The following is a 23,647-nucleotide window of genomic DNA, read 5'->3' as shown; positions in this document are numbered from 1 at the left end:
TGTTTTCAACTTCATTTTGTAATTTTCTCACGAGACGTTAACAATAGTTCACACTTGCACCAGGACCTCAATTTGACTACTTAGAAAAAGCTCTCGACAAATTTGATGACGGACCTTTCTTCCTAGGCCAATTCAGTCAGGTCAGTTATATTAGTACAATGTGTAAAGTGTAAGAAGGTATCTTTAGCTTTCCAAATTTTAGAAGTTCATCATATTGATGTTGAAATTTGGTGCATCAGGCCGACATAGTGTATGCTCCCTTCGTTGAAAGGTTTCAAATCTTGCTGAAAGAGGTGTTTAATTGTGATATCACATCTGGGAGGCCAAAACTAGCAAAATGGATAGAGGTATGCTAACTTTACTTGCCTTAAAATTGTGTCATGAAGGTACCTGGCGGCTTTATGACAGCCGAACTAGTTTAGGACTGAGGCATAGTTGACTGATTAATTGATTGAATCGTTCTGTTGTACGATTACCCTGCAGGAACTGAACAAGCTTGATAGCTACATTCAGACAAAAGCTGATCCTAAGGAAGTGGTGGACTTATATAAGAAAAAATATTTGGTAGTTACTCATATGTAAAGAACTTGATATGTTAATTTTGCTTGGTGTGAGCATTCTATGCTAACTCTTTCTCCATCTGTTCATTGCAGGCGTAAAACTGAATAAAATGCTCAATCCATCAACGTTGTTAAATTACGAATAAGGGGTGCTTCGTGCTCAGTGTTGAAGGATTATACATTAGTAATACATAAATAAAGTGGTTCTATGTTTGTTTGTTATCTGGGAGACTTGTATCAGCATAGTAATAGCTGTTGTAGCATCTCATGTATTAGAATTCTGTTTTGTGTGTGTGTATCAAGCTAAGTACTTAATGAAGTATTAAAGTTCATAATTCCCTCTTGACATCAAGAGTTGATTTTTGAGATTGTTTCACATATAAAGATTGAGATGGGACGATCGTTCAGAGGCCACAGCGCGACTACCATAGGAAAACCCGCCTGAAGTTGAATAAATATACTCTAAATAAATTCAAATTAGAAACATAAGTTTTATATATCATAAAGAACAAAACGTAATCATCAACTTATCAAACACATAAATCTAAGGAATCCCTTGAGTCATGCATACATGACTGAACTATATGTAAAAATGAACTGAAATTTGTGACATGCGAGTATAAAACACATAAAATTACTTCAAAGAAGCTCAAATTTGCAATTAAATATCATGCATCATAAAGAATAAATTTCAATTAAGAATTTGTTAATATAACAACATTTGATAGTGTTTCAATTTTTTCATATATGTGCGCGCTCAGTCATACATAATTGAAACACCTGTTAAAATTGGCTAAAGTTTCAGTCATATGTGTCTAAATGCAGAACGGAAAAAGAAACATATTCTTTGGCCTGAAAATAATCTAATATTGGGTATTCATGCAAAAAAAAAAAAAAACATAAATTGGGTGTCACCTAAACGCCATGAAATTTTTACAATAAAAGGAGTCAAAAAGATGTAAATAGAACAACAGTTAGNAAGTTCATAATTCTCTCTTGACATCAAGAGATGATTTTTGAGATTGTTTCACATATAAAGATGAGATGGGACGATCGTTCAGAGGCCACAGCGAAACCCGCCTGAAGTTGAAACATATTCTTTGGCCTGAAAAAAATCTAATATTGGGTATTCATGCAAAAAAAAAACATAAATTGGTTATCACCTAAACGCCATGAAATTTTTACAATAAAAGGAGTCAAAAAGATGTAAATAGAACAACGGTTAGTAAATGCAAAATTCAAGTTTTGCCTCAGAATTGTCAGTTTTATTTATTTTGACATCAGAATCGTGTCAGCTTGTGTGCACCTCAATTAATTTCTCAGGTACCTATTACCTTCCACCAGTACAACTAAGCATTTTAGATGCACGAGTCCGCGAGTGGCACAAGCACTTCAATAATTGATTTTCAGCAACACTTATCAGTTGCCATCATTCAGGACAGAGTTACAGAATCATATTTTCCTTGAGCAATATAAGTTAAGGATATTACTACCTCTGCCATGGTAGGACGCGCGTGAGGTTGCTTTTGGACACACGTGCTTGCGATTAGAACAGCTTGCTTCAAGCCTGTTGCAGGATAATGGCCTTGAAGTGCTGGATCTGCCAGTTCTGAAAATTTGTCGTCTTTGATCAATGGTCTTGCCTGACATACAAAAAAAAATTCAAAAGGAACACCACATCATTTTCGTCACAGATAGTATACTAACTTGAACGACAAAGGGAAAACATAAAGTTACCCAAGCAATAAGATTGGACTCTTCTCCATCTTTTGAATTTCCGATATCTTTCCTTCCTGTAAAGATCTCCAAAAGGACAACCCCAAAGCTGTAAACATCTGATTTCACACTCAATAGCCCTGTTTGAACACTCACCTCGCATGTTGTGGCATGCTCTGGTGCTTGGTGCCCATAATTTCCCTCAAATGTTGCAGATACATGGGTTTTACCGTCTGGAGGCCCCAGTTTTGCGAAGCCAAAGCCAGATAACTTAGCTTGATATCCCTCCCCAAGCAAAATGTTAGAGCAGTTTATACCGCGGTGTATTACAGTTGGCTGTTGTTTGTTATGTAAATACTCTAATCCTTTTGCTGCTTCAGAAGCAATTTTCATCCTAGTGTTCCAATCAAGTTGCTTCTTATCAGGAGCGGAATCTGCAGAAAATCTTTAACTCCAGACATCATGTGAAAACAACTAAACACAACAAAAAGCATAACCAACTACGAAAACAAATACCATGAAGATGCTCTTTCAATGATCCTAGTTGAACGTTTTCATAAACGAGAAGTCTATGATCACCGTCAGCACAATAGCCAGCTAGACTAACAATATTAGGATGGCGTAACCAACTTAACATACAATGTTCAACAAGAAAATTCCTTATTCTATCATGATCCACTTTCTGGATAGCAACAACCTGCACCAAATCATATGGAAGGTTTCAATCTACAGTTCTGTCACAACTTGGATATCAAATGCATATAATCAAGCGTAATGTCATACTGAACTAGCTAATTTTATCAAATGATCCTGGTCATTGACACATTTGATTTACTTCGGTTCAATCTATTGTTGAAGGAACACGTGTTGCGCCATATCTACAATATGAGGCCTCAGACATACAGTTTTGAGAACGTCTGCCACTTCTCTCTCTGTCCTATCTGATTAGTAAGAAAACCATAGGAGCATTAACCTGATTAGAATCGATCTGTCCTTTGTAAACTCTTCCGTAATCACTCTCTCCAAGAAGACAATCCTCATGAAAATTGCTTGTTGCAGCTGCTAATTCCTCGAATTCAAAAATCTTGACTGCAATGTGAGTGGAATTCATCATTAACAGCTTTGTAACATGATGACAAAATTGTGCATCATCAATTTACAAGATATAACTAAAACTAAGTGAAAAGTTTCCAAATATGTCAAGAGTAACCAGCTGATGAACTAAAACCAAGCGAAAAATCAAGAAACTGGCACAAAGATTCGTCTTTTAATTTTTTATTATTCCAATTGTTTGTAGGAGAGGTCATATCAGTTAACTTCATGAAATGAGATAATTTGTTGCAGCACCTTATTCGATGACCGTAACATCAATTTTTTAGAGAGTTGAGGGACAATAGATCAGCTTCCTCAAAGAAAGTATTATCCTTGTTAAGTGTCCCACTTTAATTGAGGAACGGTCTCTATTCTCCTTATATAGTTTTGGATAATCCTCAATTCATCTAGGATTATATCATCTCTAGTCACGGGATCAATAGTTACCAAGTACGGTTGCAATAATGATCAAGTTGCCTTAGCCTAACCAAGTAAGATTGCAGTAATAGTTAAGTGACCTTAGTCAACTGATCTGAACAAGTTTTTGAGTTAACGATCTATTTTAGGAGGTCTATAAGAAACTATAGTTTGATAAGTAAACCATTCACTAACCTCCGATAAAGGGATGTTATGAAGAGACAGCTAATGCAACATAGGCTGCACTAAGACATCTGTTGTGGAAGTGAGTTGGTGCACTGATGATGCAAGATACACAGCCGATTGCCTACGACAGTTTAGACTTAAGACTAGTTATCAAGGCGGTTTTTAAGTGTGAAAAGAGCTAATTGCATAGCTGATTGAGGGGTTACCATTGAATTGCAACAGAAGGGGCACACTAAGGCTAAGGCCTTCAAAAAGGAATAAAAAAGGTGCTTAGAAACTAACCCCATGTTTCCGTGTCAGCTTGTGCACCTAGACTAATTCGACACAATACCTACTGCTTCCCACCAGCAGGGGCGGGGCCAAGTGGGAGCAAGGGGATCATCCGAGCCCCTTTGATGAAAAATTATATTATATATACAAAGTTAAAAAAAAAAACTTTATGTGTTTTTTTATATAAATAGATGTTGGATTCCCTTGGACTTTTTTCGTATGATTGCTTCTTTTATGCTTTGATTCCTTAATAAAAATCTTGGCAACTACCCACCAACACATGTTGATGGATAACTCTGTCCATGAAGGCATGGACAGATTGGAAAAAAATCATTACAAATCACGTTTTTTGGGAGTATGATGAGTGAAATCACCAAATTCTCTTTAAATTCTACTGTTTTCTTCTTCTTTTTCTCCAATATTCTGGAATTCCTAGAAAATTTAAATGCCAAATTGAAAAATTAGTTCTAATGAGTAAAGCTTTATGGGTACCTGCAGCAACAGGTCGCCGCCGGTCAATCTCCGGTGACGTCTTCTTCCATTGACCGGTGCATAAAAAACACTTCATCGTTGACTTTGTGTCGTTGGAAAATCATGACTCTGCTTTTTCATGTTCACATATATAGACAAACTAGTTATAGTGTTATAATCAATTAGAGAAAAGTATTTGAAAATCACACAAATTATTAGTTTTGTCATCGAACGAACAGTTGCAAGATCAAAAATGTATTTAAGTTCATTTAGGGGTTGTTTGGTAAAATGTATAAGAATAATACTAAATAGAGTGTATTAGTAATGCTTGTATTAGTAATGGATGCATTAGTTATGCATAGTTTATTTTTATGCATTAAAAAATAGCATGCATTGCATAAAAAATTTAATTTACAAAGATAGCCTCCACTATTATGGTAGAAAAGTTGTAAAAGGGGTTTTGAAGGGCAATTGGGTCTTTAATCAAGCTAATGCATGCATTAAAATCATTGTATTGCTAATACCTAGAAATATGTGGTATTAGCAATACACACCTTAATAAACAATATAGTGTATAACTAATGCAAGCATTAGTAATACATAGGTTGGAAAAGAGTATGAAACAAGACACTAGTAATACACAAGGCTAATACATGTATTATTTTTTCTAATACACTCTACCAAACGACCCCTTAGTGTTAAGAGTGTTTTTAAGGTTGTTAATAATTCAGGTATGAAACTAATCCCACCGTTCACTTTTACTTGTCACAGTTTGATTTGACACACTTATTGAGAAAATATTAAATGATATAGATATTTACCAAACTATCCCCTATTAAATGACGTCTTTGAAAATGATTTGGAAAATAAGTATTTAATGCTGAGGGTAAAACATGGAAAAAAATTATTGTTTTTTCTCGATATGTCAAAATTCAAAAGTGACAAATAAAAATAAAAAATTATTTTAGGAATAAGTGACAAGTAAAAGTGAACGGAGAGACTAGTAATTCTCTTTTAGAGTTCTTTAAATACGTCTCTTTTAATTATAAACAAGTAATTTTATTGCCTACTTTGCTCTCAATATTGCCTTTTTTCCTTTCTTTCATTACTTACTAGTGAAATTGTTTGAAAATGTTTGGTTGATCAAATTATTTGAAAAACCTTTTCTTCGTTTTCTCTAAGTTGTTTACTCATTTTCAAATTTTCGTATATTTTGTTGGTCAAAATGCCGGAAAAACATTTGCTAAACAAAAAGAAGTTTCTTAAAAGAGAAAAATGACTTCTCTAATGAAAAAATAAAAAGTAANTTTGATTCAAGTTTATTTTTGGAGTATGGTTTAAGCCGTGGATAGCATAAACAACCAAAAATCCGGAGGGAGTTATAATCAGGTGATTTTTGAAGTAAACTTTGGAATGGGGATTGATTATCTAGGTGAGAGGTTGGAAGACGATTGATGAGGTAGACAGTGTGATGGCATGCAAAAGACCAGAATTGGGGTGGGAGGGACGCCTCATCTAAGAGTGTTCTTGCAGTTTCAACGATATGATGATGTTGTCATTCTGCAAGTGCAACTCGTTGGGGTGTATAGGGTGGGGTGAAGAGGTGTTGAATGCCGTGAAGTGAAAGATAGGAGTCAAGACTTTTATACTCACCTCCGCCATCAGTATACAATGATAAAATTTTAGTGTCAAAATGTTTTTCCATCATAGGATGAAATTTTTGAAAGATCTCTTTAACTTCACTTTTCTTTGTTAGTGTGTAGAGCCAAGTGTACTTCGTATATTGATCAACAAAAATACAATAATACAATTTTTTGTCAAGAGATAAGACTGGCGATGGCCCCCATAAATCACTAAAATTAGTTTGAAATGGTTTAGAGCTAGACAGTGATAGGGTAAAAGGATGCCGATGAACTTTATTAGATAAACAAGAATTACAATAAAAGTTTTTGTCTCGCTCATGAAATGGTAGCGAGAATTTATTTAAAATAAACCTAAGAACTCTAGAGTGAAGATGTCCAAGATGTTGGTGCCAAGTAGTGAGAGGACTAGGTGTGGAGATAATGTGAGCTTGGGGATGTGAGACAGGCCACTCATACAGTGCATTGTTGGTCCGACCGTGCACCAATGACTTCCGCGTTTGCAGATCCTTCACAACAAAGTTAAAAGGGAAAAATTCAATAGACTTAAGATTGTCTTGACATAATTTAGAAACCGAAAGAAGCTTGTGTTTAATGGAAGGGGCACACAGAGTGCGGGTTAGCTTAAAGACATTATTTGATGCATTTAATTTAGTAGAACCAGTGTGAGAGGTAGGAATTTTGTTACCATCACCCATAGAAACATCCTCGTTACCGTGGTATGGTTGTAGGTTGTGCGGCTTTGTTGTGATATGATGGGTGGCTCCTGAGTCAACTATCCAAGGGTTGGTGTCCGTCGTAAACCCAGCGGCATAGTTGGCTGTCGCTTCAAAGTGATTATGAGACTTCGAGCGGCAAACATTGTGTAACATCCGACAATTTGAAGTGGCTTTGAAGAAGCTTGAAATTTGGAAATAGTCATTTTTGGAAAAATTTAAAAATCTGGAAATTTGGCAGCCCAGAATCTGGAAAATTTGGTTAAGTTCAAAAATCTGGAAATTTGGCTAAGTGTGGAAATCAGTGAGTTTTTGGCCAACTTTGAGCAGTCGTAACTCCTAGCTCCGGATGAGTTAGGATTAGTTCCAGTTATGGTTTCGAAGCTTGTGGAACGATCTTTCCAACGCCACCGAGTTTGCTCGATTCTGAGTTCGTATGAGCGAGTTATGATCTTTGAAAGTTGGGCAGTTGGCAGGGAGTCCGTTCCGGAAATTTAAGGGCATTTTAGTCTTTTCACAAATCATTTCTTTTGAGCTTATATTGTTGTATTAGGCTGATCTTTGGATCATTTTGTCCCATTTTGAAAGAGAAAGAGTTAGGGTTCAAGAGAAGAAGAAGAGAAGAAGGAGAAGAAGAAGAGAAGAAAGAGGAGATCAACAAGATTTGTCAAGATCATTGTGGATTTTCGTCGGGGGTGATCCCTATCAAGGTATGTGAGTCTTTAGTGTGGGTTTATCCTTTCCCCCCACATACCAAGCTCGTTTTTATGATTTGAGAAGAGATTGGATTTGTTGTTGAAGTTGTTGAAGTTGTTAGTTGTTGTTGATGTTGTTAGTTGTGTTGTTGAAGTTATTGTTGGTTGTGGGACAGGATTGGGCTGTGTATTTGAGTTGTGATCTATTGTATGTTGAGGGATTTTATGATCCTTAGTGTTGGTTGGTTCATACCCCCACACACCAACTCGTTTTTAATTCCAAGAGAAGATTTATTGGTTATTGAAGTTGTAGTGGTGTTGTGTTGAAGTTCTTGCTGATTTAGTACAGATTTCTGGCTGTGATTTTTGAGTTGAATCTATTGTATAATAAGGGTCTTTATGATTCTAAGTGTTGCTGCTGAAACCTTGAGGTTGAGAGGGTTTAGAATTGGAAAGAAACAAAGGGAAAAAGTCAGTTTTTTTGGGGAAAAAGGGGCTGGGCTGTCGCACCTCTCCTAGTGCCAAGGACACCAATCCTTCCCTTTCATTCACCATTTCTTTTTTCATACATGTTCCTAGGTATTATACCTATGTTTCCTAGTTGTTTCCAACACTCCAAGGTACTTCCAAAAGTCAAGTAAAACTACAAGTCAAGTGAAGTTAGTTTCCAAGTCAAGTGAAGTTAGTTTCCAATTCAAGTGAAGTTAGTTTCCAAGTCAAGTGAAGTCAAGCTTAGAAGTAAGTAAGTCAAAGCAAGTCTTTAAGGTTTTCCAAGAGTCTTCATTGAACGTTTTAACTTCATTCTAAGGCTCAAGTTCCAAGTTAAGTATTGAGTTTCAAGTCAAGTCAAAAGTTAAGAGTTTCATGTTAAGTTAAGAGTTTCACATCAAGCCAAGAGTTCAAGTAAAGTAAAGAGTTTAAAGTTGAGTTCTTTTCTCAAAGTTATTAGGGAACTATGTATTCCCAAAGAAGTTTTAAAGAAATGTTTTTACATTTAAACAAGGTTGGAAACTGAGATTTCCAAAAGAGCCTTCGGGCTAGTTTTTGAGTAATTATCTCATATCAGCAGGAAGAAATATGTTTTAAAAACATAAGAGCCAGTACATTTTTGGGAGTAGTATCGAGCACCGAATTGGGGGAGCGTTCAAAGAACCCACAGCCCCCATAGAACCATGTTAGCCACCATGGGTAGAAAAGGATCATACTTTTTAGATGAATCCTTTTCAGATTAGACTAGTGGATCCATTAGGCAGTTCAGGTCTTATACCTTTGGCCGGGTATAAGATGCTCTGGCAGCGTGAGGTCGATCGCTGTATCATCACTATAGCTCTTATGTGATGGTTGTCGGTTAGAGAAACTCCCACAGCAGTTATTGTATTTTCATACACAGAGATTATTGTATTTTTATATACATCAGTTCATTGTATTTCTATATACATTTCAGGCTTATTGTATCTTTGTATACACACAGAGTTTATAGCATGTTTTAAACAGTCTTTCTTTATATCGCACTTGTTTTAAATTGCCTTATATTGAAAGAAGTCAGTCAGGTTGAGTTGAGTTGAGCCAGGTAAGCTATTTCAGTTTCTTCCAAATTTCCTTCTAGCCTATGTTGCTTAGCTTTCCAGCTCGCATACTCGTACATTCCATGTACTGATGCCAGTTGGCCTGCATCGTTTGATGATGCAGATTCAGGTACCCCGGATCAGCATCCTGCACGTCGTTGATCCAGCTGAGCACTCCAGAGTCAGTGGTGAGCCTCCTTGCATTCCGGAGGACTCAATTATTTTGTGTTCTTAGTTTTTGTTTTATTAGGATGTTGCGGGGTCTGTCCCAACGTCCATCTCAGTATTTTAGAGGCTTCATAGACAGACAGTCAGTCAGCTAGTATTGAGTCTCTCATCTATATGTATATATGTAAATATTCTATTTTGAGATTCGAGTTGCCTTTATGGCCATATGTTATAAGTTAAGTTGTTTTGTAATATTGCATTGCATTGAGTTATTATGTTGGGTTAGGTTTCCGCTGAGTTAAGAAAGCCAGGCCAAGGGTTCGCTTGGGGTCAGAAATGGTCTCCGGGTGCCGGTCCCGCCCAGGGTGTAGGCTCGGGGTGTGACACATTGGCAGTGTGGCCAATTCTATTACATAGTTGATATCGAGGAACACCGTTCAGATTGGAATTGGACTGCCATTGTGGTGGAGTGCTTGGACGCGAATTTTGGCGCCATTGTTGAGAGTTGTTGGTTTGTCTACGATTGTTGCGATTATTGGAGTTGAATTTGATGGGAGTAGCAACTGCAGCAGTGATGGTACTAGGTAGTTTCTTAGCATCCTCGTGGCGAAGGAAGAGTTCAAAGTCCAGTAGCTTTACAAACAGTTCCTCATAGGAGATAGCCGTATCGCATGCACGAATGGCAGCAGAGATCTCACGAAATTCAGGACCTAGACCATTGAGTATTTTGACGATGAGTTTAGGATTGGAAACAGGAGCACCAGCAGTGGCTAACTCATCTGAAAAGGACCGAATAGTGTGAAGATATTTAGTAATGGAGCGAGAGTCCTTAATGACACGAGCAAGCTGATCACGCAAACTGAAGACTCGGGTTTGAGATTTGTTCGCATAAGTGGTATGCAAAGCATCCCAAGCTAATTTAGCCGTGTCAGCGGCAGCAACAGTAGAGGCAATAGTGGGTTCGACAGAAGCCATGAGGGCATTCAGGATAAGTTGGTCCTGACGGAACCAAGTTAGAAAGGCAGGATTAGGAGATATATTTGCGCCGAGAGTAATCGTGCGACTGGGGGATGGAGTGGTTCCATCGAGATGGCCAAAGAGGTTGCAGCCATACATAAGCATGAAAAATTGGGCTTTCCAGGTGGCGAAGTTGTGACCACCGCTTAGTTTGATGGGTAATTGGGATGCAGGATTGAATTGAATGATAATATTAGTACCCGTCGTGTTATCAGCATTGACAACTCTAGGATTGTTGCCATTGTTGTTACCATTGTAATTGGTCATTGTTGCTGATCTGCGTGAGGAGAAGAAAAAAAATTGATCGTACTCGTTAGAGCGTGAAGAGCCCTGATACCATATAAAGACTGAATGTGTGCTGAAAAGAGTATGTTTATTAATGAAGGCAGCAAAGTACTAAATAGAGTTACAGGGAAAATAAAAAGACTCCTAAACGAATTGAACTAAAGTAATCTAAATAAATAATAACTGCTGAATTAGTAATGCAATCCTAATACGACTAAACTACTGATCCTAATACGACTAAGCTATTGAGTGATGTCCTAACGCCAGATGTTCTAATAGTTTACTCATTTTCAAATTTTCGTATATTTTGTTGGTCAAAATGTCGGGAAAACATTTGCTAAACAAAAAGAAGTTTCTTAAAAGAGAAAAATGACTTCTCTAATGAAAAAATAAAAAGTAAATGACATTTCAAATTTATTTCTCATATCCTCTCCACGCAATTCCCACAACCCATACCCCTTGACCATCTCACCTTCGTCACCCCTGAACCCCCACTCCCTACCTTATCTCACTCTATAGTGTTTTACTTGATAACATATAGTACTCTTGCTTTCAGGATGTTGTTTTTTTTTTGTTTACTTACTAAATATTACTCCCTCCGTTTCAAAAAGAATGACCTCCTTTCCTTTTTAGTCTGTTTTAAAAAGAACGACCTCTTTCTTTTTTTGGTAACATTTTAATTTCAACTTTCCACGTGGCATGTTTAAGGCCACAAGATTAAAGGGAAATTTTGTACATTTGACATAACTTTAATTTAGGACTACAAGATTTAAAAGTCTTCTTTATTTTTTTAAACTTCGTGCCAAGTCAAACTAGGTCATTCTTTGTGAAACGGAGAGAGTAGAAAGTAAGTATAAATCCACTTTCCACTTATTTTTCAGAAAAATATTTTCCTTTCATACCAAACACACCCTTATTCCAAAAGAACAAATATTGTAGTATGCTCTAACAGCGGTAGATCAGAAAAAGAAGTTGAAGAGTAAAATTTGCAGAGATAAAATAAAGCATTAGGCGGAACTAGAATTTGAAGCTTATGAGCTTTAAGATTCTAGTTACTTTATGTTACTGAATTCTAAGTTAATAATTTGTAATATTAAATGAAGAAGAAAGATGCACACTTCAAAACAGTATAATAAGGTACCAAAAAAAGCTATATTTACTCAAATAAGAAACTCATATTTTGAAATTAACTGTTTGTCAACTTAACAATATAATATTGATGTCTTGAACATATATAGATAACTAATTATTAACTCATTAGAGGCCAATTGTTTACATTCTTGATGCTTGAAAAGATCTCAATTGTTGCCTCTTCTAGCAAACAAATAGGAACTCCCAAGCATTTGGCGCTCTCAGATGGTTTAGCAAAGGAAATATAATGACTACTGCAATAAGATTAACTTCATTAATTTCCGTTTTGCTAAACCATCTTCTTGAGTGTATAATATTAGCATATAGTTTATTTTTGCTGGGATGAGGTTATTCTGATCACGGAGACTATGATTTCTCTTTCATAGCTGAAGATTTTGAGCTCGTCTTGGACGCCTCTGAATTTGGTCTTCTGTTTGGAACGACATGGTTGTGTTTTCCCTCATATGTAGTAATAAAGGCTTTTGGATCATCCATGGTTCTTTCAACAAACTTCCGCACGCTGCATTTAGGACTTGTGCATCTATAATAGCTCCTGTGTATAGCAGCAATCAAGACATGATTAATAGGAAAATATGTCAAGAGGGTAATAGGACAAAGCATTTTTTACAAGCAAGCATTATCTACATAAACATAAACGAGGGTCGAGAGACATTCTAGTAAATTTTCATATTTTCAAAAATAGCTGTTTAACTTGCTCTATACAGTATGAGTATCCGGTCATCCATGCTTCGTGAGGGATGTCATATCTAAAACGGTGATGTTTGGCATTCGAAAAGCTACAAAATCCATGCATAACCTTCGTCATATGCATGCTTTGTGAGTTATTATAGTTTTTTTTAATAGGGGAGGAGATTACAATGTGGGGAATCAAACCCTCACCAACAAGGTGGGAGTTCAGGTGACCAACCAGGGGCGGAGCCAGCCTTCTGTGAGGGGGGTCATCCGACCCCCCTCGGCGGAAAATTTTACTATTTATACATAGTTAAAATTATTTTTTATGTATATATAATAGATGTCGAACCCCCTTCGATTAGTTCGTATGTTTAGTTCTTCAATTATTGAACCCCCTTATTAAAAATCCTGGCTCCGCCACTGTGACCAACCAGCTAAGCTACTAAGATTCCTCAAGTTATTATAGTTCCATTCCACCCTGTATGTTATTTCCTGTGGTTTGTCTTCTAAAGTTTGTGCATAAGGATGAGAAAACAATTTTACCTGGGATATGAACTTCCCTTGACAACCTTCTGGCCATATTTTCTCCAGCGAAAACCATCATCAGTAATTTCAGAGTCAGTAGTACTTTGGTTTGGTATATAAGGAAATGTACTTTCCCCTGATGTACCTGCTCCATTGCATTGGCCTTTAAGTTTCCTGAAAGGTAAAACCCCATAGTTGTCACAAATTAGAAAGTGATAACGTGAAAGCCCACAGTGGTATTTCCGAATACCAAATCGAATCAATACTGAAATACACATAGGAAAAATCTCACCTTAAGTTCTTTGAAAGACAAAAGTGTATGATGAACAAATACACGAACGACTTAGCAACAAGAATGAGTGAAATGTAGTGTGCTAGCATTGGTTCCGTAGTCCGTAGACACACTAAGTTAAGATAGGTGATTTATATAATTGAATTTACTTGCTTTCTAACCTTCTTTTAGTTTTTGGTTCATCACAAGTAGTCTCCAACTTTTTACTTCCTTCAGCAGAATCTTCAGAATTTCCGACAGCAGTGTGCATTCCTGCAGCTGCAATGGGATCATAAAAGCATGGTGCTTTGCTAGAATGAGCTGAATTTATAGTCAACCCGACATCATTCGGATTTTCTATCCTACAGACGTAAGCTTCACTCGTCTGAGGATGTTGGTTACTCCATGCAGGATTATTTGTTTCTTTAAAAGTGTCATTGCATACGCCTGCTCGCACATGTACGTCTGACAAGTTGCGCTTTGGAGGCTGAGGCTTTGGGTGGTTGTGCTCACCCCTGTAAACAATTTCAGCAATCTGGCCATCGTATGATCTTTCAACCTTCTTTTTCACAGGACACTTTAGATGCGTGCACTTATAGTAACTTCTCGGGTATTCACTTCCTTTAACTTGCTTTTGTCCATATTTTCTCCAATTATATCCATCATAACTAGGACGGTCGACATTACTTGTGTTGACCAAAGATTGTGGAACCTCTTCTGTGTTCTCTGATACAATTGTTGAACCCACTATTTTTTTGTCCTCTCCTGATTTTGCTAAGAGACTTTGTTTAGATTCTGTCGTAAGGTCGCGATGTTGTTTAACTTCCTTTGCTGATGAAACATCAGCCTTAGCCTCAGCTTTTTCTTGTCGCTGATCAGATGCAGAGCTTCCCTATGCATAAGATGTGCTAGATTTCATTATTGCTGCAGAACAATATTGTAGTACATTTCTTCTGCTATTCATTACTCGTATTGTGAGACAACAATTTGAATAGTGCAGGAAAACTTCATCCCGCCTGAATTTATGCACCATTGTACACTAACAAAAAAGGGTCGTCCCATCATCGCAACATATAAAAGGAAACTAACCTTATTTTCAAGTAGAGGAATTGTTTTCCTTGGTGCAAGTTTAGCTATGGGTTTATACAGAACCTTGGGTTTCTCTACCGATTGCATGATGTAATCAGATCGACAACCAACTGGTGCCTCAGACACTCCAACCTGAAGTAACAAGTTTTTCTATAGGATTAAAAAGTGCTCAGCAAAATAATTTGAGTATTTCTTCAAGATGTACAATTGAAATAAAGCAAAATAAAGAAAACATTCAAGCCATTAATGATGGAAGCTAATAAAGAGAGATTATCGACCTGTGAAGAACGCTCTCCAACTAAAGCATGGTTTGTTACAGGCTTCAGCCTGACAGTCTTTGGTCTTATGGCGGTAATCGCCATTTCAGAACTAGCATTTGTGGATGATATATCTACCGCACCAGCTAAGAGCTCAGAGAAAGATTTGTAAACAGGACATCTTGGCCTTGAAGCTACTGGTCTAACTATAGCTATTTTCGCGGTTTCATTGACCTCCATCTTGATCTGTTGTCTTCCAAGTAAAAAATTGAATTAAAGTAAGGACTAGAAATGCGCGACAGATATCTAGTACAAAGTACATAATCATAAAACTGTAGTAACAATAAGACCAATTGACAGAATGTTTTCAAGTCCTTAAGCCTTCGAGTTCTAAGGTTTTCCAGTAATGTAGAGGAAGATATCTACTCGGTCATTTCGTTTGCACTTGACTGGATTTACATCATGGAAATTGTCCAATCTTACCGACTCTGTCACGTACTAATGTAACTGTCTGATTCAACAGCATGACTACAGTTAATACTTTCTAACGAAGATTACTATAGCAGCTTCGGATATATATCAAGAACTCATAATCTCAAAAGTTGAAGTTTTGACAGAAAAACATTGTGTTACCATACTTAAATCACAAGAGTAATGTTGGATTACTCCTTGTCCTATCAGTCAGTAAATGATATAGCAACTTCAAACTACTCAAAAGTACTAATAAACAAATCAAGTTCAAGTCCTTTTCACTAATAAAATTTGCTCCACAAAAGTTCCAATTTAAAAGATACTAAACAAAATCAACCACCATAAAAGCAAATACCATACTCCCTCCGTTTCAATTTCTTTGTCTTACTCTATCATTCTCCCTTCGTTTCAATTTCATTGTCTTACTTTCCTTTCAATCCATTTCAAAAAGAACGTTTCTTTCCTTTTTGTGAACTCCTTAATGGTAACTTGCATACAACATATTTAAGACCATAAGATTAACGGGCAATTTGGTACATTATATATATTTTACTTTAAAACCACAAGATTTAAAAGTTTTATTCATTTTTTAAAACTTCGTACCAAGTCAAAACCAGACAAACAAATTGAATCGGATAGAGCATAACTTCTTCTTTTTTTTTGCTTCCACCCGGGCCCACTTTGGGCCCAACTAATCTAGAAAGCGCTCCTTACCAAGATTTTTTCATTTTCGACCTCTGGTTAATGGTGGAACGGAGGGATAGTGTTCATCCCACCACACACACAGAGTTTAGAACCAAAGAAAAGAATAAGACCCCAAAAGAACAAACCTTTACCAGATGGAGATAGAGAAAAAACCTAAGAATTCATCAGAGCTCCCATTGAATCCCATTTACTGGACCTGCATTGCAAAACCAAACAATTTCAAGAATGTTTCAAAAAGCTTCAATTCAATAAATTTAACGAAAGACCAACTTAACCTTGAAATGAAAACTTCTTATTATATTTTTTTCAGTATGAAAAAATGTCCCTTTTTTTAGAACTACATACAGAAAAGAAATAGCTGAAAAGAAAAAAACAAATTAAGAGATTTCTAATTAATGTACAGACAAGGGAAGAGTCTCTTTCACTATTTTTTTTTTTTTTTTGTGAAAATAAATTGTGATAAGAGTATGGAGGGACTGAATAAAAAGTTATAAAAAGATAGTGTTATACAATTTTAATAAAAATAGTGTCAGGTCTAGTGTGTGTGTGTGTGTCTAAGGCCAACTAACTGTCTATGTTAGCTGTTGCTCTTTTGACTTTCTGATGAGTGTGTGATGTGCTGCTTTTTTTGTATTTAGTTGCTAAGCAAGCCAACAAACTTTTTTACCCTACCAACTCAAATGATATTATTTAACGCTGAGCCAGAATTTTTATTAAGATGTAAAGAATTTTATTTTTTTTCGTTTTATTGTATGTGGTATTGCTTAATCTAATCTAAATAGTCCTTGTGAATATAATAGGTAAGAAGAATTATCTAGTATTTTTTGTCTTTGTTGAAAATTGAACATGAAACTTCACGGTTTTCAACCACTAGGTCACATTCTTGGGTGCGGTAAAGAAAATCTTTAAAGTCAAATTACTTATAATTATAGTAAGGTAACATTCTTTTTGGGACGGACTAAAAACAGAGTGTCACATAAAATGAGACGAGAGAGAGTAATAATTCCTGATTGGATATTTGAACTTTCATCTTATTAGTAACGATTCCTCACTATCATTTTCCCCTCCATTGCCCCATTTATTTTTTACAAAAAAAAATAGTAAGGAGTTGTTTTGTTAGAGGTTAGAGTTATACACTTATTAGTAATACATAAATTAGTTATGAGGAAATCTATGTGTAATTTTACGGAGGGATTAGTTATGGAGGGTTTACTTATTTATGTATTATTTTTATTTTATCTTCTATCTTGCATAAATAATACATAGGTTTCCTCATAATTTATATATGTAGTATTAGTTATGTGAATTTCTAAATTACAAAAACCAAACAACACAATATTAATTTCATACATAAATAGCTTATTTCTTAACCAATTACCAAATATGACATTATTTATGCAGATTTTAACACTAATTACTCATTCAGCTTCCAACTGACTCCTAATGGATTCAAAACATTTTTAAAAATAAAATAGAGATGCATCTAGACAAAAGAAATTTTATAATCGTTGCTACTTACATGATATTCTTTTTAGAGTCAAAATTTTCAATATGAGATTCAAAATATAAAAAAGATACCTAAAGAGTTGAAGCGATTTAATAGTTACATAAAAAATAATTTAAATTTTGTATGTATGATAAATATAATTTCCCAACGAAAAGGTGAATCCCTTGTAATTCTTGCCTAGTTTCAGCATAATGTTTAAAAAAGAAAAAATTTATAATTTATAATCTAAAATAAACTTAAATATTAGGTAAATAATAAAATGAGAATTTAAATTTTTAAGGTTACATATTATTTTAAAGTAAAACAAAAAAAAAAGTACGGAGGAACTGAGAAATTATATGCAAAATATGACTTGAATAAATCAAAGAATTTTCATTAAGCGAAACATAATTAAAATTGTATATAGTAATTTGATTTTTCACTCCTCAAAATTGCAATAAATTTTTGAGGAACCTAGGAAAGTTAGGTGTACACGTGCAACGGACCATAATACCAAACCGGTAGTTGAATAAACTTTTATCCTTAATAAGTGAAAAACAATTACTCCTATTATCCTTTCATCATTATTTATTATTTTCTCATCTCATCATCATTCTAAATAAGTGGTGGTTTCCGAGGGTAGTACCGTCATTTTGGATTGTGGATGATTCTTTAAGTGATTCCAGCTGTCTTATTTTTTGTTTTTTTCTTGATTTTTTATTTTCCTTGGTGTTCACTAATTCTTTCATCTTTGCTGCCTAGTCCATCATTTCTGATCTAATAGATGTTCACAAGCTCAGGTTAATGCTTTTTCACTTCCTTGTTTTATTTTGAATCCTTTTCCCACAGTCAGATACGTAACTATTTTTATTGCTTCTTCTCTTTGAAAACCATACAAGAAAATGCTAATTAATGCCTCAATAAGACGAAGCTAATTTGTTGATTTTAGTTAAAGGGCAAATACATAAACAATATCATTCAATTGTCATTTGATTGTTATTTATTTGTTATTGGTTGTTGTTCTTATTTCCAATCTATTTTCCTTAGCTTAATTTTAATAAAGGGGGATATTTATTTTTATTCTATCAAATTACCCTCATAAATAAATTGAACATAATTCTGCTCACTATAACTATAACAATAACATAGTTCTAACATAGGTGGAATTTGCAGAGGGTAAATTTAGTGTACCCAAACCTTACGTCCATTACAAAACATATGAATTTAAATAGGAATGCAGACAGAGTTGAACACGGAATAAAATAATTGTTTGAGATAACTTCTCTCAAAAATTTGTCAAGTATAAAGTTCTTCTTCCACTTTCTGAAATTAGAAGATCACATATAAACATTTGTTCATAGCTTAGTGTAGCTGCTCTCCGTTGTATTTATTTTCCATGATGCTCATTCTTAAAGTATCTTGATTGTGCAATTTACAAATATTGTAACAAGTGATTGTCTCAGTGACTCTTCCAGATTGTTGCATCATTGAGCTGTTGAACTGATTGGAGTTCTAATGCTTTTATATACCTACCAACTTTCTGTAGGCAATGAATCCTGAACAAACAAGAACATTCCCGCACAATGAAAGAGGCTTATGAAAAGAATATCAAACGATGTAAAATATATTGTGATATGTCGCTAGCTGAAAGTGCCTTTATTTTCCTTTTATCTTTCTACCGAGTAGCTAGCACTTTTCGACCATTTCCTCTACATCTACAATTAATTCACTAGGAAGATTTCTCATCACACAAGGTATATTTTTTGCTCAATTATAACTTATTTAGGAATAACACATAGTTATTATTGTAATCTTGTCTTTATTTATTTGTACAGAGATTGTGAGGAAATCATGAATTTAAGTTTACTACTAAACCTCACCACTTTTTCAGGTAAAGAATTGGAGCCTACTCTAATTGAAATATCATCTCGAAGTTCTAGTGCACATGGAAAATTAAACCGAGTTTTGTTTATGGATGAAGTTGTGGATTGTTCCTTTAAAAGTTCCTGCAACATTTTCTACTGTGTCTTCTTCCTCTTCTGGACTTACTATATCTTTGTCTATCCTGCTAAAGTGCTTCGTCTGCTTTAATGGTTATTATAGAAGCATTTTTGTATTACGCCTATTATCAAAAAACTAATTTTGGTCTTTTACTATTTTTTTGGAAATAAGTAACTTACTTAGGACTTCCACTTATCATTCAGAATTTGTTGTCGTTCTGCTTTTCTTAGAGCTGAAGGAGAAATAGAAAAGGTGAAGAATCTCGAGTTCTCAATTGTGTATGCTCTCAGGTGGTAATATAATTATATCGGGTAGCTACTAGGATTCGGTTCCTATATAGGTATTAAATGATTATTATGAAAGCATTTTCTCCATGTTTGTTCTACTTATATTTATATTTCTCTTCTTTTATAATAAGTGTGAGCTTGTGGAAATTTCCAGACATGTTGGATGAAAGATACATCTTTTAGAGCTTGTGGAAATTTTTTTTGGAGGTTTGGAAGTGTCTTACTTATACGTCCGCAACCAGGTTGAATGAAAGATGGATCTCTCAGAGCTTAAGGAAAAATATCATCATCTCTAGAGGTTTGAAAGTTGGAATTTGTTTGTTAGAATTATTACAAACAACTCTTCATTTGAAGGACATTTCATAATCGTTTGAATATTTCTATAAACTTTGTTCCTCAATCCAAGTATTGTGAAGTGTTAATATGTTGTAAACATGAGATTTATGCTTCCTCTTTTAGTATTTTCACATTTCTTTTTATCAATCTTGTGAAGTACTCATAATACAAAGAATATAACAGTTATAGGCTCGTGCCTTGCACGGGAACCACTTATCTAGTATTATATAAGAGACAGTTTTTGCTGGAGCGGACAAGTCTTCATTGACGTACCTACTTAAGCATGTTTCAGAGAAAATATTTTAAAAATAATTCTTTTTTTGTTCTACTTTGACAAGTACAGTTTGTGCTGAAGCAGGCACATCAACATGCCTGCTTCAGCGTGCTTCGGAAAAAATATTTAATAATTTATTCATTTTGTTCTACTTTGACAGTTCGCGCTGAAGCAGGCACGTCATCCCTGCTTTAATTAGTGTATAATATTTTGTGCTGAAGCAGGTACTCGACGGAGACGTGCCTGCTTTAGCGTGTATAATTTTTTAAAAATTATGGAATCCATTTTAGCTATGACTTTTGGTTTTAAATTCAAGACTTCACGCTAAAGCAAGCACGTCGACGGAAACGTGCCTACTTCAGCGTGTTTGGGAATTTATTTATTTTTTAAAATTATTTCTTTTGTTCCACTTTAAATTAATTAGTGCATAATTTTTTTGAAATTATAGAATCCGTTTTACCTGTGACTTTTAGTTTTAAATTCATATTTTTTTGTTATTGCTTTATTATTTTGAATGTCGGTGATATTTGCTTATATCTTGTAATTACTTTGATAAAAGATTAACGATTGAAGACGAAAAATGCATTGAATATGGACATCTTAATGGATCTCTTCACAATAAATTTACGCAACAAAAATTAATTAACAACTTAAATATCTAAAAATCATATTGAAATTTAATCAACTTTCTAAATTCTACATATATCACATAAATTAAAATAAAAAATACTAAGATATTGAGCCCATGCTAGCACGGACACCTGTGTCTAGTACTTATATATAACTATTATCATTACTAATACAAAAAAAATCTATACCTAAAAGCACCTATTATTACAATTACCTTTTAGAAAGGTAGTCATGATTCATGAATATATATTAAGCCTCCCCCAAAAAACAAACTTTAATGAAATACAGTCTTTGCTTAAAAACAAAAAGAATTCATACTACTGTCTTAGTAGGGTGTGTGAGAATAGTGCAAAAATCTTATATTAGTTATGTTTGTACATTAGTTACTGTGAATTGTGATATTTCTCATATCGTGTTTAATTTAATGTATTGAAAATAATATATGTTGCATAATTTTTTAAAGAAAATAGTTATTTACAAAATATCCTCCAGAAATATGGTATTAGTCGTGAGATGCTCAAAATAAAGTTTTTCATCACATAAGGGAGATGTACAGTATAGTAGTGCTGAAATTGTGCTCAAGGGAATAATCTAGTGCTTGAGTGTTTTAATTAAGTTTAGTTTACAATAATAATTAATAATATATGCAATATAATCCTAAAAGCAGGATTGTGATTAATTAATATATTTTACTTTTCTCATCTAAACTCTTACTCGAGTTGATGGCAAGAGTGATTCAGGCGGAGGTATGAATTGGCTTTCCATTCGAATTGAACTATAAGGCGTCATATTCTTTAGATTAAGAAAAAATACTAACGGTTAAGAATTCGCATATCGAAAAAGAGATGGAAATTTGGATTCTTTATATGAAACTTGAACAATTCTCCTCTCATAAGCTAGCTTTTAGAATTGAATTAGGTAAAAAATCCATATCTGATATGGTGTTCGAGTCAAACTCATCTCATTTTTTGTTCACCGAAGTTGGCCCCCCATATTATAGTGTCAACGCTTCAGTTAACAAGGTCTGGGTGTGCGGGAGAGTGTTAAGAACTCCCACATCGGGTGCTGGAAAGAATCAGTGTCATTTTCTGACATGTAAACTCACATTGTGCCCAATGAGTCATCACTATTTGATTTAGAATGACCAACATTTTGGCAAGAAAATACAAATGCGTTAGATAAATCTTTTAGTGAGTGGAATATTCTTTTTGGAGATACATGGATGCTCAAGGCAATTTGATTTGAGTCACCTTAAGAATATGTGCTTTGTTAATTGGAATAGTTGTCCAATGGATGAGTAGATTTTTTTTTTATAATGGTATGCTTAACTTTAGAGTTGTGATAAAATTCATGAGTGGGATAGTGTTGATATGATCACATTCAAAAAAATAGTGCTGGTTAAAGTAGAATTGAGCTATTTAACATTAACCACCAATTATTTTGTCTTACAAAAGGATATATTTAAGAACCTTTTGCCATAAAAATGGTTTACAATTTTGCAAAATATTTTTTCACTTTATTTAAAAATTAGTGCTTGATCATAAAATATTTAAATTCAACTTTAATTTCAAGTCTGAAAAATAACTTATAGCCTATTTTCCAATTCACTTTTAAAGTTGTGTTTAAGTATATTTAAACACAAACATTATTCTAACTATTTTTTTTAGACAAAATGCTCAAATCCCTCCTTAACCTATATTCAACTTTTTCAATTACACACTTAAATTTTACGGGAGTCCTATCACCCTCCTAAGCTATTTAAAACTGAAATTATTATCTCCCTAAATGCTTACGTGGCAAAGTGAGTGTATTACACTCTCTTTGAGAGAGTGAAGCTCAAAAATAAATATTAAAACTTTACTTTTAAAGTTTTTTCATAAATGTACATATTTTTATGTTTCCCCCTTTTTCTTGTATTTGTTTCTAGTTCTAATTTGTTTTCTTCTTCATACATATTAGAAGTAGATCATCAATGGCAGCCACCAAATTTCTTCGTCACTCATATCTTGAAATCACTGCCATTACTATGTCAATTTACAAGCCACAAATCGTAGATAACAATTCCACCCCAGCTACAATCAAGAATTATGGACTCAAAATATTTCAAATCTAACAAATTTAAAATTGAATAAGCTCAATACAGTGACAACCAACTGATTTTCTTCTATAAACTTTCAATACAAGGAAAATTTCTTATCCTATATTCAATTTCCAATAGATCCACATAAATTCTTGTAATCATTGTCAATTTTTGTGATTTGATTTCTCTCAAGTTTGAAGCTCAAGTTCCGTCAATGTGGCTTTACATATCTTTCTTCAAGTTTTAGACAATCAATTCAGTGGATTAACCTAATTTTAGCTTCAAATAATATTCTTCAACATATTTAACAATTGATAGTTTCCCTGCAAATCTAAAAATGCAACCTAGTTCTTCATCTTCTTTAGAACAATTGCTATAAATTTTTGATGCAAAATCACTTCAACTCTTCTTCAAATCACTCCAAATTCTAGATATAAACTTCTCTCAATGTTTCGATTCAGGGGGTGATAAGATCCCGTGAAAGTATATGACTTACTTTCCTTTTTAGTCGATCCCAAAAAGAATGACACGTTTATATATTAAGGAACAATTTAACTTTAAGATGTCCATTTTACTCTTAATGAAATAATTTGTACACATACAAATATCTATC

The 23,647-nt window shown here is 34.4% G+C and overlaps 2 protein-coding genes and 2 long non-coding RNA genes across 6 annotated transcripts; 2 read left to right on the top strand and 2 right to left on the bottom strand.

The window, feature by feature from the left end:
- Nucleotides 1-6: 6 nt before the first annotated feature.
- LOC125865990 (uncharacterized) lies at nucleotides 7-895 on the top strand. The gene is made up of 4 exons (XR_007446431.1): nucleotides 7-140; nucleotides 240-347; nucleotides 484-564; nucleotides 654-895. It is a non-coding gene; the product is annotated as an uncharacterized LOC125865990 (long non-coding RNA).
- A 965-nt stretch (nucleotides 896-1,860) lies between these two features.
- On the bottom strand, nucleotides 1,861-4,851 carry LOC125865979 (probable serine/threonine-protein kinase PBL7). Its single transcript, XM_049546258.1, has 5 exons — nucleotides 4,734-4,851; nucleotides 3,250-3,365; nucleotides 2,793-2,973; nucleotides 2,298-2,710; nucleotides 1,861-2,203 (listed from the first exon to the last, which is right to left on the bottom strand). Exons 1-5 carry the CDS (start codon nucleotides 4,807-4,809, stop codon nucleotides 1,994-1,996), a joined length of 996 nt encoding a protein of 331 aa, XP_049402215.1. The 5' UTR covers nucleotides 4,810-4,851; the 3' UTR covers nucleotides 1,861-1,993.
- Nucleotides 4,852-11,946: 7,095 nt separating this feature from the next.
- Nucleotides 11,947-16,329, bottom strand: LOC125865976 (WRKY transcription factor 44). Of its 3 annotated transcripts, none has more exons than XM_049546254.1 (7): nucleotides 16,216-16,329; nucleotides 16,062-16,136; nucleotides 14,786-15,017; nucleotides 14,508-14,639; nucleotides 13,601-14,310; nucleotides 13,166-13,321; nucleotides 11,947-12,482 (listed from the first exon to the last, which is right to left on the bottom strand). In XM_049546254.1, exons 3-7 carry the CDS (start codon nucleotides 15,002-15,004, stop codon nucleotides 12,296-12,298), a joined length of 1,404 nt encoding a protein of 467 aa, XP_049402211.1. In that variant the 5' UTR covers nucleotides 15,005-15,017; nucleotides 16,062-16,136; nucleotides 16,216-16,329; the 3' UTR covers nucleotides 11,947-12,295. The 3 variants fall into 3 exon arrangements, with proteins under 3 accessions (XP_049402211.1, XP_049402210.1, XP_049402212.1); XM_049546253.1 differs by having other exon boundaries at nucleotides 14,786-15,010; nucleotides 16,066-16,136; XM_049546255.1 differs by having other exon boundaries at nucleotides 14,786-15,010; nucleotides 16,072-16,136.
- Nucleotides 16,330-18,170: 1,841 nt separating this feature from the next.
- LOC125865991 (uncharacterized) lies at nucleotides 18,171-20,157 on the top strand. Its single transcript, XR_007446432.1, has 3 exons — nucleotides 18,171-18,226; nucleotides 19,318-19,767; nucleotides 19,869-20,157. It is a non-coding gene; the product is annotated as an uncharacterized LOC125865991 (long non-coding RNA).
- Nucleotides 20,158-23,647: the final 3,490 nt, after the last annotated feature.

This window comes from Solanum stenotomum, chromosome 5, assembly GCF_019186545.1.
Source record: "Solanum stenotomum isolate F172 chromosome 5, ASM1918654v1, whole genome shotgun sequence".
In the NCBI taxonomy this organism is placed as follows: domain Eukaryota; kingdom Viridiplantae; phylum Streptophyta; class Magnoliopsida; order Solanales; family Solanaceae; genus Solanum; species Solanum stenotomum.
Note: the sequence above shows the minus strand (reverse complement) of the source record. Positions and strands in the feature narration are given on the sequence as shown.